The following is a 14,647-nucleotide window of genomic DNA, read 5'->3' as shown; positions in this document are numbered from 1 at the left end:
AACAACATTGTAAAAAACCTTAACCCTGGGGTAGATTGCTCCCTATATGTGGATGACTTCCTAATATGCTGTAGATCTAGATATATATCTATAATAGAAAGGAAGCTTCAATTGTGCTTAAACAAAGTAATGAGATGGACGGAAGAGAATGGATTTAGATTCTCCAAAAGAAAAACGAAATGCATGCATTTTTGCAAACTAAAGAACATGCATAATGATCCTGTCCTAACCATGGAAGGAATGCCCATACCAGTTACTGACCAGTACAAATTCTTAGGGATTTTATTTGACAAAAAGTTAACATTCATCCCACACATAAACTATCTGAAAAAAAAATGTAACAAAGCTGTAAATCTTTTGAGAGTGGTAGCACATACCGATTGGGGTGCAGACAGGGAAACACTCCTTAAACTTTACAGAGCACTAGTCCGCTCAAAGCTAGACTACGGTTGTTTCATATATGGATCAACCCGAACATCATATATAAAAAGCCTAGACCCTATTCACCATACTAGCCTAAGATTGGCCCTAGGAGCATACAGAACTTCCCCCGTGAACAGTTTATACACGGAAGCACACGAACCCCCACTAGATCTAAGGCGAGAAAAGTTAGCCCTTCAATATTTACTGAAACTGAAGTCTTGCCCAAACAACCCTGCATACCAATGTACCTTCTATCCTAAATATGAAGAACTCTTTAACATGAGAAGAAAAACTATCAAAACGTTCGGGCTCCGAATGAAGGAAAGCATTGAAGAATCGAAAGTTCCAATCTCCAGCATTCACAACTTCATACTGCCTAAAACACCCCCATGGACCATGAAACAAGTTGAAATAAAACTCAACCTAAACAAAAAGTCCAAATCTACCACAAACCCTATTGAATACCACGACGAACTTCAACATTTAAAATTACAATATTCAGACTACACCTTTATCTACACAGACGGGTCTAAAAGCAACAATCACACTGGATGTGCAGCAACGTACCATAAAACCACAATGAAGAGAAATCTTCAAAATGAAGCATCTATATTCACTGCAGAGACTATAGCTATCGATCTAGCACTCAACATAATTTCAGAGGAAACCACCAAAAACTTCATCATTCTCACAGATTCTCTATCAGTCCTATTATCTATACAAAATCAAAAACAAGAAAATCCACTAACAACAAAATTAATAGAAAAAATCAATATCCTTTCAACTACTAAAAACATTATTCTTGTCTGGATCCCCAGCCATGTGGGGATCAAAGGCAATGACAGGGCAGATACAGCTGCAAAAAGATCTTCTCACCTTCCAACTGACAATTTTAAGATTCCACATACTGATCTTAGACCCCAGATAAAAGCATACATACAGGAAAAATGGCAACTGCGGTGGAGTCAGCAAGAGGGCAACAAATTATACTCAATCAAACCTGAACTTAAGGAACGATGTCCGGACATCAAGAGATCACGCCGAGAAGATGTGATACTGACTCGGCTGCGCATAGGGCACACCAACTTTACTCATTCTTATATACTAAATGGAGAATCGGCGCCAGAGTGCATCCCATGCCAGGAGACACTCACAGTAAAACATATCCTTGTTGGGTGTGATGACCTTGCCCCAACTAGAAAATTATATTATACAGAAAGCAATATGGAAGACCTTTTTGAAAAGGTCAACTCAGCAAATATTCTAGCATACCTAAGGAAAGTAAATTTATATAAGAAAATTTAAAGTCATCCAAATATACACATCCATGTATAAATGCAACATTTAATTTCTTAGTTCAATTTTATAAAAAAAGGGAGGAAAGGCTGAAAAAGTCATTCCCCCCCTCCCAATAAAAAAAGTTTAAAAAAAAAAAAAGGACTCCGGCATTAAATGACCACATAGGTTGATATGCCGTAAAACCAAACAATCAATCAATCAAAAACCTTTTCTAGGTCCTATGATACCACTTCATTAAAATGTTGAACCTGATTACATTACTTTATATATCCATATATATTGATTACATTTAATCAATATAATTTCAAGTTATTATTAAGAGATTAACATTCTTAACTAGATGCATTTCTCTTTTTTGTAGGTGTGCGCCTGAATGCATCAATTACCTGAAGTTCACGTCAGCTAGTGACGTCTGGTCGTATGGTGTGACTCTCTGGGAAATGTTCACTTATGGTTTCCAACCCTGGCCTGGAATGAATGGACAGCAGGTATGTTATAGATAACGGAATATGACAAAACAGAAAATTAAAATAGTTTTCTTCTCTTTTTTTTTTAATCATTATAAAGACTTTTTAAAATTGACTTTTTAACTTTGCAAATCATGTGTATAAATATGTTGAAACGTTATTAAAAAAAAACATGGAAAGGTTAAAAATAAAAGTACAATGCTCATATTTTCACATTTTAAAACCCGATTGAATTTTGCTATTTTTTGTGATTTTTTTTTTTTTTTTTTTTTTTTTTTTTTTAGAATTCAATCCATTAAAACAAGGCCGATAGCCATTAGTTGCATGCACTCGTGTAATGAATGAATGCGTGAATGTAGGATTGACATGAAATTCTTGAAGATAAACTAAAATGACCGAAAAATGGGCTGAAATGACTTAAATAAATAAAAAGTAAATGACTTAGAATGACTTGAATGCTTAAAAAATAACTGGAATCCTTCAAAAACAACTTGAATGATCTGGAGAATGACTTGAATGGCTTTGAGACTGACTGGTTGTAAAGTGTGTGATCATTTTACATTAAATTAATACAGAAAAGTGATCCCCCACTTTATATCACAAAGTTACAAACATAAGTACAGCATGTAGTAAGAACAGATACTACACTTTGATCTTTATATTTAATTTATTTCGTTTAAAGAAAAAATTATAATTAAAAAAATTCCAATATAAAATTAAAACATTTAAAAAAGTAAAATCTCCAAAAGACAAAACAAATTTAGGCACAAGGCCCTATAAGATCTGGGGAGGGGAGTGTTGTACGGTCTTTGTAACTAAAGTAAAAATGGCGTCTCTGGCGACTTTACTCTTGACTGGCAACATTTACCACAATACCTCATTCACTCTGTGGAATCTAAGGCTAACTAATGAAAACCCCAGTGTTTTTACAAAAAGGATATATATATATATATATATATATATATATATATATATATATATATATATACAATTTCTGTGTGTGTGTGTGTGTGTGTGTATGTGCGCATTTTTTTTTATCTATTAACAACAGACCTTTCATTTTAACCAAAAAGGCCAAGCACAAAAGTGCTATGGACAGACCGACCGAGTGACTTATAGAGTCGCTTGCACGCGACTAAAAAAATAAAAATACAGAAAAATATTTGTAAATACTCATCAAACAATGAAGTTGTCATATTCTAAAAAGAAAATCTAATTTCATAACCAAGGGAGACATGATATTTGGTCGGCCAAACCTTTTTGATCCATCGTAAACAAAGGGAGAAAACTCAATTCGAAATATTAAGATCAAAATAATCCTTATCTATAAAAGTGAGAAGTTGTATATATGTGTGTGAGGACACTTCTCAACCTATATACTCAACAAAGTTTTGATCTTGAAATTTGGTATATATGGTATTCAGACATGTGGAAAACTTTTTAGCTGGTTTTCATCTGGAATAAAGGGCTGCTAAGGAGTTAAAATTGAAAAATTGGTACTTGGATTTTTATTTGTTTCACGACTGCACATGCGTAAATAGTTCACATGACAGCTTCTTTGTTAAGAATAAGTAGGTTTGAAAACACTTTAAAGTTTGTGGTAAGCTAGCCTAATAGTTTTCGTACTTGACGTTCTTTAAGTTTTGGTTTTGATCTCAGTTTTTTTTTTTTTTACTTACAAGAAGTGAACTGTTTAGAAAAAATATAATACTCGCATGCATATGTCTTACTGTCTTTCTGTTTTTTTTTTTTTTTTTTTTTTTTTTTTTTACTTCATTAAAAAAAAAAAAAATTAACGTTATGTTTAATACCGGGCAATGCCAGCTACATTTGTTATTAATAAATAAATTTAGTATTAAAATTGCTAAAAGTCATAAATTTTTATTTTCTTTGTTAAAAAAACTACTTGATTAATTTATATAATTTGTTTTGTGCTGAAATATACATAGACTTTTCTATATTTCTTTTATGAAACTGGGAATATATAAAAAGAAATTCAGGTTTTTCACCTGTTTTTAACATTGCGAAACATTTTTCGTAATATAAAAAGAATGTTGTATTCTGTTCAGATACTCTACATTTTAATAATAAAAACAAAACAACTATCTGTACTTATAATTCATATTTACCATTTTTTAAAAATATCTATTTGTTTCTTTTTTTCAATATTTAAAAAAAAAACACTTTATCAACCATTTTCCGACTAGATATGATGTGTAATCGGTTTAGTTAGATATTAGATTTAACCATGTTTTTTTTTATCTGGAGGTGGGGTGGGGCTGTCGCCACTTGTAGCTGGAGTCAGTGAAGCACTGAAACTGATCTAGTCTTGTGGGGAAAATCATTTTAATGCTGTGTAAAATGGTTTTGAGCTTTTAGTTAAAAAGAAAAAAATCAACTTGTAATGTGGTTAATTGAATTTTGAAACTTGAATGTTATTTTTATATTAAATGTTGCTGATATTCTCTGAAACAAAAGTATTAATATTTTGCTTAAGTCTTCTCCCCAGGGATAGTAAATTCACAAGTTGTCTCCAGTGTTGGTGTTTGTTGGGAAAAAGTTTCAAATTTGGAAGAAAAAAGATATTTCTTGCTGATAGAAATCTTTGACCTATTTTAGATACATGCAAGACCTCAAACTCTTTTAAATATTACGTTTACAGCTGGTTTTATTTTAACTACACAACAATTATCTTTAAATGTTAGAATATGAAACATTCAACATTCTTTTAGAATGGTGTTACATCAACTTTATACTAGATTTTAATTTTTATATATGTTTTAGTCCTTCATTTCCCAAATTATTTAATTTTAGAAAACATATTTTCAAAGTTGTCATTTCTTAAAAATATTCTTTGCAACATTTTTCTGTGCTTTATCTTTCTTAAAATGAAAAAAAAAAATTTGAACTAAAAAATATTGATTTTGATTAAAAAAAAAAAAAAAAAAAAAAGATAGCATCTAAAAAAAAAATTAATAAGTTCTAGAAATTGGAATGAAATCCCATAATTTCCAATTTTTAATATTTCAAACTTTCAAAATTTGTTGGCATCTTTTATACTTTTTCTTACATCAGTGATGGTTATTTTCTTTTGCTCATTTACAGTAATATACTACTAATACTATATTAAAGAATGATTGCTGCCCAAATAATCATCTTTTTCTGTACGTATAATAAATGTGTAAATAAAAATGTTTGTTAAAGTTCTGAATTTTTTAGATGAGGGCTGATTGTTTGTATTACTTGTTTTAATCGGACTATTGTTCTCATCTTGAGTGTTATTTGTAATATTTCGGTCAGTTTGATCATCGTCGGGCATGTTGGCTATTGTCTTGGAAGAGAAAGGAGAAAAATTACTGGCTCCGTAGATATTTTCGTAGACCAACTCCAAAAATACAAAAATATCTACAGAGTCAGTAACTTTTCTCCTTCCTTTTCCAAACAACCACCAACATGCCTGACGATGGTTGAAGGCCAAACCAACCGAAACGTTGCACAAATAACAATCAAGATGAGGACAATAGTCCAATCATAACAGGTAATATAAAAATGTTTGTGTTTGTCTCTTTTACAAGGTGGTCACCACTTATCAAGACCTGGAAGCCACTCGGTGATAAGGGTTATTGCGTGTACAGTACGTTAATGTTGAGATTTGATAAAGTGTCTTAAGGGGACGGTTCATCAGGAATTTGTTTATGTTGGACTTAAAGACATCCAAGTTGTAGTCAGGTAGGAAACAGGCAGACGGAACAGAGTTCAACAGGCGTGCTCTTCTAAGAAAGAAGCTTTGTTCATGGAATCTATGTTTTGGTTTTGGCACAGATAAAGAGTGGGGGAAAATTTTTGACAGTGGTTTCAGCTAGACGGGCGTTTTTCATGAAAGATCGGCAAGGGGGGGGTCAGGGAATGGAGCTCAGACGTAGATGGAAGTAACGATAAAACAAAAACAGGATCGCAACGTTTCTCCTGTGGAAGAGAGGTTGCAGAGAAGAGAAAAGGGCATCTCCCACTAAGCCAAGGCAGGATAGTGTTTTTAGCAACTCCTGCCCAGATGTGGCAACACTACTCCATCCTTGGACGTACTTGGCTTTTATATAACTAGAGCTTTTATATAACTAGAGAATTGCATCAGTAGTGAGATATCTTCTGGAGTGGTAGAAGGATCCTACCATTTTTCCAGTGACCTTGACATAAGACTTAATGTACGTGCTCCATTTCAGGTCAGGAGTAAACGTCGAGCTAAGAAGCTTATCAAAGCATGGAGCTTCCCCTAGTCGAGAGCCATCCATTTCAATTGATGCCAGAAGGGGATCAGAGCATTGGTGATGTAAAGATAGGAGCTTGGTTTTAGATGCATTAAAAGTAACCAGCCACCTCTTCCCCCCACTGTACCACGCGCTCAAGATCAGAGGACAGAGAATCAGAGAGAACTTTGTGATTTATGGCCTTTTAATGTGTTGCTATAGATGGTTGTGTCATCAGCATAGATGTCATTGAATGATTTAAGTATGTGTTTTGGAAGATCATTGATGTAGATCAGGAAGAATTGGGCCCAGGATGGACCCCTGAGGGACTCCAGCATTAATACTGTGGGCCTCTGATTTCTGCCCATCAATCACTACTCTTATGAGCCTATCAGAGAGAAATGATTTAATGATCGAAAAAACATTTCCAGTTGTACCGTAGCTGGAAATCTTGTGAAGTAGGCCCTTATGCCATACCTTATCGAAGGCCTTTGATATGTCAAGAGCAATTGCCCTAGAGAGGAAGCCTTTGTCAAGGGATTCACTAATCCTATGAGATATAACCGTTAGCACGTCTGCTGTAGATCTAGTAAAACGGAAACCATATTGTGTGTCACTAAGAAGGTTATTTCTGCTGAGGTGGTTGACTACTTCTTTATTTAATATGGATTTCAGCAACTTACTCATGGCACACAAGAAACTTATTGGCCTGTACTGAGAGGGAGACGACTTATCACCTGAATTCTTAAATACAAGGCATACTTACGAGGTTTTCCAGGGTGTAGGGAAGCACTTCTCTTTAAGACAGTGCTTAAACAGTTTTGTAAGTATGGGGCCAAGTTCTTGTTGAAGCTTTTTCAGCACTATAATTGGAATGTTGTCAGAGCCAGTTGCTTTACTGGAATCAAGGTTCTTGATTAGCTTAGCGACCTCACTCACAGATATTTGTATATTGCATAGCGCATTGTCTGTTATAGGAGGAAATACGGGGAGTTGATGGCCTTCGTCGCACAGGGTAGAATTAGCTACAAAGTTCTTGGCAAATAGTTTGGCCTTGTCTGATTCTGACGAGATGACCTCGGGTCCATTGATGATGGTTGGGATAGAATGCACACTTATATTCAGGATCCTGTTTGCTATTTGCCAAAACTGGTGGGAACCAAGCCACTGCTCAGCTACTTTGGATTTAATGGACTGAGCATGTAGCTCTCTTGTATTTTTATTACTCTTTTACAGTGGTTGCTCGCGTTCCTGAAAGCCGCTTTAGTCACACTGCATCTGTTGTGTATTTATGTAAATAAGATTATTATGAATCATCACACAATGTTTCAATGAGAAGTATTTGCTGTTGCCTAATTCAATTCATGAAGAAAACAGTTACAAACGTTTCATCTAGTTATCATGCTGAAATTGAATTTTTCTTTTAATTTCAGGAGAAAAAAAGATAAAGATTAAAAAATCCAAATGAGATAAAAATATAAGTAAAATTCTGTAAAATTCATTATCTACAAAAATTTTGTTTCAACATGTTGCATGTTTGTTTTTTTATGGAAGTGATATATGGTGTGTTATCAAGTTATGGACAAAAACTGGAATTTCATATCATATTCTTTTTTATGTCATCAGTAAATGTCATTTTTAAGCAACATTCCTCCGATTTTTTTTTTATCATTTTACATGTGGTTGCAGCTTTCGATTAATAAAAGAAATTTATTTTTTCTAGATTCTTGAAGCTGTTGATCAACCAAATTGTCAGCGTTTAGATCGTCCTGACCTTTGCCCTCGAGATTACTATGACCTCATGAAAAAATGTTGGGAAGATGATCCAAAAGATCGACCCACGTTTAGTGAAATTTTTATGAAACATCCACAGGTAATTTTATTTCAATTTTTTTTTCAAAATGAAAAATATGTCTTTTCTCTTGTGGTTCTCACCCGGATTACATTATTGTACCATTATTATTTATTTTATTTTTTATTTTTTTACAAAATAAACCGTTAATATGTCCTTTCAGTTTTCTTTTGATTAATGAAAAATAAAATAAGCTATAGGGGTTCACCAAAATACCTTTATATAAAAGAAAAGAAATCTATGAGTAAGAAAAGCTTGAATCATTGTTCTAGACCAGAGTTTCTCAAAGAGGGCTCGACGAAGCTCCAGGGCTCTGTGAGTAAAGCTGAGGGTCTCTGGAAACCCTTTTTTAAAGAGGACCAAATACTTCATGTGGAAAAATTAATTGGCTGCATTATTTAATTATTTACCCTTTTTTGCTAGAAAGAGATATGATACATAACTACAGATGTAAAGAGTTTCAGGATGGTTTATGAAAAAGTAAAAAAAAAAAAAAGAAAAAAATTAACAAAAAGGCTCAACCAACCAACAAGTGGTTTGACAGTCCTGCTCATTAAAATTAAATTCATTGATGTGCTCCATTTAAGCCTGTGTAAACAAATATCTGATTAAGTTTTTTGAACAGCAGCTCATTTTGTGATAATCAGAGCTCATCTTGTACATGAAAAACCTGAATGTGACCAATCTGTATTTGGAGTTCAGTTTCCAACTTCTATAATTTACCTTGCTACACGAAGGTAGCCATAATTGGTAGTCTGTTGCTTACAGTACTGAAGAGCAAAAAAAGATGTAGCTACCAAAGTGGGCACAAAACATTCTAGAGTTGAACTAGAAAAACAGTTAATTACTTAACTGTTTTTCTAGTTCAACTCTATTCCATCATCTGAATAACAATACTTGGCAGTCATCATTCAGCTGGCAAAAGTAGGATTTTACACAGCTGAGCGTGAGCTCCTGGATGAAATCACATTTAAAAAGCATGAGTACCAAATGACTTGCTAATGATTAGATAGGCATTCTAACATGTGCATTATATACACCCTCCCCTTTTTTATTTAAGTAACTTAATTTTATGATTGTTTCTCTTGCCAAGGCACTATGTATAAATAATGCAGCGCCCCCATGATCCTGGAAGTTTAAGAGACACGTCCACCTAGTTGTTCCAGATTTGATTCACTTTGAATAACAATTTAAGATAACAAAAAAATGTGTACACATTATATTATAAAAGATAACCTGGATTGTAATATCAATTCATTTATAAAATTTCTGGAAATTTTCATGGATATTCAATACTTCTCTGAATTCTAGTAATTTCCTAACATAGCTCATTAATGGAGTGAGTTTTTTTACTTTATTTTTTTTTAAAGTCATTTCCTTTATATTTCTGTAACTAAAAATATCAGTACATAAATGTTTAGATATTTGAGAAGGGCAATGAAAACATGGGGAGAAGTGGTAAGCATAGATTTGAGAGGGAGATAAATATATGGCCGTAGGTAGGTTAGTTTTTTTTTCTGTTTTTAATTTCTCTATTACATATGAAGATATCAGCAATGTTTATGAATATTTTACCTGAAATATGAATACAGAATAAGTTCTGAAAGTTGGAAAAATAATTTCAATTGTTTTTATTTTTCATATTTCTTCCATTTTTCAGATGCGCCCTACAATGGTAAAAGCTGTATCGGACTTCCCTGAGGAAACTGTTCCCAAAGATTACCTGAATTATAAGGCTTATGATGTGATTATTGTTTTGGATAAGAAGTAAGTAGTCGAATAACAATAACAATGTTCAAGTTAAAGTCTACAAAACAAGCAAAAAAAATAATTGCATAACTGATACCTTTTCTTTCCATCTCTTTAGTCCTGATAGTGCTCCATCAAAATTATTCTGGAAAGGAGCTTTGGATACAGGAAAATGTGGTTTGTTTGATGCCACCAATACTATACCATTTATTGAGCCAAAGACGAGCCCAATTGAATTGCCGCGTACAACATTGTCTAGAAAAGGTGAGACTTTGTTTTTATACTAAAAATTAAACAACAATTGAAACTTTTCAGTTGTCAATTTTTTTGTTAAGATTGCATTATTTTATAACTCCAAAAAATGTCATCTGTTTGTGTGATCCTTTGTGCATGGGTCCCCCCCCCCGATACTTTTTTGTGACCAAGAGCGGAGGACCGCTTGAAATATAAAAAATTAAATATAAAAAGGAACATTGTTTTCATGCTTCAAAAAACCTCCATAACCTTTTAATCACTATTCTAGAAGCATATGTGGACTTTTAACATTTTATATATATATATATATATAAAAGATGTTGATTAACTCAACTTTAGCATAATGAATATAAAACTTGATTTCATATGTGCCTAAATTAAAAGCAAATTCCATGAACAAAGCTTTTTTCCCTAGAACTGCTTGCCTGTAGCACTCTGTACCACTGCCCTACTTTCCAGTTAACTTCAATATGGTCGTCTTCAAGTCCAATGTAAACAAGTTCTTGTTGAGCCCATCTTCCCCTAAATAATCCATTTCTACCCCATTTCCACCACCAGCTATTAATATACTGTTGTCTCAGTGACTACTGTACACTCATTAACCCTTATCCTCGAGTGTCCTTTGGACCTAGATAAGTGGTGAATACCATGTCAAAAAAAAATGATTTTAGAATTGTATACTTAAAATAAATGTTTTCCTCATACAAGATGTCATTTTTTAGCATATTCAGAAATTAAAGCATGATAAATTAAAATATTCAGCAAATAAAGCATGACAAATTAAAATATTCAGCAAATAAAGTATGACAAATTAAAATATTCAGCAAATAAAGCATGACAAATTAAAATATTCAGCAAATAAAGCATGACAAATTAAAATATTCAGCAAATAAAGCATGATAAATTAAAATATTCAGCAAATAAAGCATGATAAATTAAAATATTCAGCAAATAAAGCATGACAAATTAAAATATTCAACAAATAAAGCATGACAAATTAAAATATTCAGCAAATAAAGCATGACAAATTAAAATATTCAGCAAATAAAGCATGACAAATTAAAATATTCAGCAAATAAAGCATGACAAATTAAAATATTCAGCAAATAAAGCATGACAAATTAAAATATTCAGCAAATAAAGCATGACAAATTAAAATATTCAGCAAATAATGCATGACAAATTAAAATAATCAGCAAATAAAGCATGACAAATTAAAATAATCAGCAAATAAAGCATGACAAATTAAAATATTCAGCAAATAAAGCATGACAAATTAAAATATTCAGCAAATAAAGCATGACAAATTAAAATATTCAGCAAATAAAGCATGACAAATTAAAATATTCAGCAAATAAAGCATGACAAATTAAAATATTCAGCAAATAAAGCATAAATTAAAATATTCAGCAAATAAAGCATAAATTAAAATATTCAGCAAATAAAGCATGACAAATTAAAATATTCAGCAAATAAAGCATGACAAATTAAAATATTCAGCAAATAAAGCATGACAAATTAAAATATTCAGCAAATAAAGCATGACAAATTAAAATATTCAGCAAATAAAGCATGACAAATTAAAATATTCAGCAAATAAAGCATGACAAATTAAAATATTCAGCAAATAAAGCATGACAAATTAAAATATTCAGCAAATAAAGCATGACAAATTAAAATATTCAGCAAATAAAGCATGACAAATTAAAATATTCAGCAAATAAAGCATGACAAATTAAAATATTCAGCAAATAAAGCATGACAAATTAAAATATTCAGCAAATAAAGCATGACAAATTAAAATATTCAGCAAATAAAGCATGACAAATTAAAATATTCAGCAAATAAAGCATGACAAATTAAAATATTCAGCAAATAAAGCATGACAAATTAAAATATTCAGCAAATAAAGCATGACAAATTAAAATATTCAGCAAATAAAGCATGACAAATTAAAATATTCAGCAAATAAAGCATGACAAATTAAAATATTCAGCAAATAAAGCATGACAAATTAAAATATTCAGCAAATAAAGCATGACAAATTAAAATATTCAGCAAATAAAGAATGACAAATTAAAATATTCTTGACATTTTTTTTACAAAAAAGATTGAGTTTTGTTTGTGATAAATTTTTTTTACATGCAAAAATATTGTATACGTTCATTTTCGTTAGATGCTGTTTTAAATCAGAATTTTTCTAATTAAATTTTTGAAAAGAGAATCCATTGAAATAAGTTCATTTCAATTTAATCTATTTAATATAACACTTGAATAATTTTGATAACACAAAAAATTACAAGTATTTAGTAATGTTTATCATCTCCCATTAATAGATTAGTAAATTTGAAGATTTTTTCCTTTTTTTCTTTTTATAGAATCGAGTAGAAAATCTGGACGAAAGTTGCGTGCAGATATGATCAGTGGTCCTAAAGATGATCTCCGTCATACGGGCCACATTGGTTATGATGGTGCAGTGTTTGGTGACATTCCTTTTATTGGAGAAAATTATGATAAACTTCCAGTAAAAATTTCAAGTCCAGGTTAATTATGTTGATTTCATTTATTTTTCGTTTGAGAAATTGCAATAGAGACTTATGATTAATGTTGACAATACAGGATACAAGAGTATATTGTTTTGGTAAATTATGTATAATATGTAGTTAAAGCAAAATAAATTTTGGACTATTAAAATAATTTGTGGCGCTATTGATAATGTTTATCCATTTTTTTATTATCACTTGTGTTTCAATTCATATTTTGATCATAAATCTGTATCACATCAAAATTATAATTATTTTAAGGTAATGTTTTAAGCTCTATTTATAAGAAAATTTAAATAGTTCAGTTTGTAGAATCTCGGACTCAAGGTTTTAATTTCCAGTCATGGCATCCACCTTATTTATTAGGAATTTATTATTTACGATTAATGTAATATTTTCCTTTTTAAAAGTAATTAAGATCTGATATTTTTACATGAAACAAATTGCACAATGTATTTTTTGTTTTAAAAAAAAAAATGTGACGGACAAAATCTCTAAATGTACAAGATTTACATTCTTTTTTTTAAAAGGTAAACTGACTGAAGAAAGTCGTGGTGCTTCAATATCTCTGCCCAGATTTGCTGAAAGTAGCCCTTCACGCGACCGGATCATTAGGAACAGTCAATCAGATATTTCTTTGAACCAAGATTTGATTCGAGCTGGGACCAATGGATATGGTAACACATGGTCAGTTCTTTTTTTATCCTTTTGTTTTTTTTATCTTTTCTTTTTTATCTTTGTGTTTTCTTTTTTATCTTTGTGTTTTCTTTTTTATCTTTGTGTTTTCTTTTTTATCTTTGTGTTTTCTTTATCTTTTTGCTTTCTTTTTTATCTTTTTGCTTTTTTATCTTTTTGTTTATCTTTTTGTTTTTTTTTTATCTTTTTGTTTTCTTTATCTTTTTTCTTTTTTATCTTTTTATCTTTTTTCTTTTTTATCTTTTTGTTTTTTTATCTTGTTTTTTTTTCTTTTTTCTTTTTATCTCTTTTTTCTTTTTTCTTTTTATATTTTCTTTTTTATCTTTTCTTTTTTTCTTTATCTTGTTTTCTTTTTTATCTTTTTTTCTTTTTTCAGTGTTTTTTGTTTGTTTCTTTTCAAAAACATACTAACACTTAACCATATCATTCAAACACTACTTTGTTTGAATGATATGGTTAAGTGTTATTTTTACTCATTTACAATTGCTTCAAAGCTTCACTGCTCACTCATTTTACAACCAAATTTAATACAATTTTTACAGTTCATAGGTCATCTTCTCAGCTATATTTTGAAATAAAATCTTAAAATTTTCATTCATTAAAACAAAAGATCTAATAAAATTACTGGTGTTAAAGTCTACAGAATAAGTAAGGAATGTGAGACAGTTTCTTCTGATTGGCTGTTGGTTACTATAGCAACTTTTTTGTCACGACACCTTCATAAATAATAGTGGGAATGTCGCTCGCATGCCATCTTATTTGGGTTATATAGAGGGGGTTAACAAAAGTGATGTTCTTTGCTGTGCTTGGGCTGATAGTCTCTTGCTTATGACGTCACCTGTTAATTCTGTTTCTCTTCTTTTTTGTCCTTTATTTCTGTTTATTTACTTAATTATGTCTTTTATTTGATTTTTTTTATTTAGTCAATTTAAGAAGTTGGTAATAATTTTTTTTATGGATTGTTGACAGTGCATATTGAACACAAAAAAAATATTATTTCGAAGCAAAGCCTGGAAAAATGGATTACATAAAAATATGCAAGTATGATAAGTAATATGGTTAAGATTAAACTTAAAAAAGTAAAGGACTAGTTGTTAAAACTGGAAAATTTTAAATTTA

At 31.1% G+C, this 14,647-nt stretch overlaps 1 protein-coding gene across 6 annotated transcripts in view; it reads left to right on the top strand.

Moving 5' to 3' along the window:
• Nucleotides 1-14,647, top strand: part of LOC145266716 (activated Cdc42 kinase-like) — a 386,827-nt gene that overhangs the window by 314,081 nt on the left and 58,099 nt on the right. For all 6 annotated transcript variants that reach the window (XM_080122649.1, XM_080122646.1, XM_080122648.1 and 3 more), the window contains 6 exons: nt 2,084-2,210; nt 8,157-8,306; nt 9,946-10,052; nt 10,153-10,298; nt 12,668-12,832; nt 13,363-13,519. In XM_080122649.1, the coding sequence (XP_079978775.1) occupies nt 2,084-2,210; nt 8,157-8,306; nt 9,946-10,052; nt 10,153-10,298; nt 12,668-12,832; nt 13,363-13,519 (852 nt within the window). The remainder of the gene's footprint in view (nt 1-2,083; nt 2,211-8,156; nt 8,307-9,945; nt 10,053-10,152; nt 10,299-12,667; nt 12,833-13,362; nt 13,520-14,647) is intronic.

Source organism: Euprymna scolopes, chromosome 4 (genome assembly GCF_053919585.1).
Source record: "Euprymna scolopes isolate OS-2025 chromosome 4, ASM5391958v1, whole genome shotgun sequence".
Taxonomy (NCBI): Eukaryota; Metazoa; Mollusca; class Cephalopoda; order Sepiida; family Sepiolidae; genus Euprymna; species Euprymna scolopes.
This window is presented reverse-complemented; position numbering and strand designations above follow the sequence as displayed.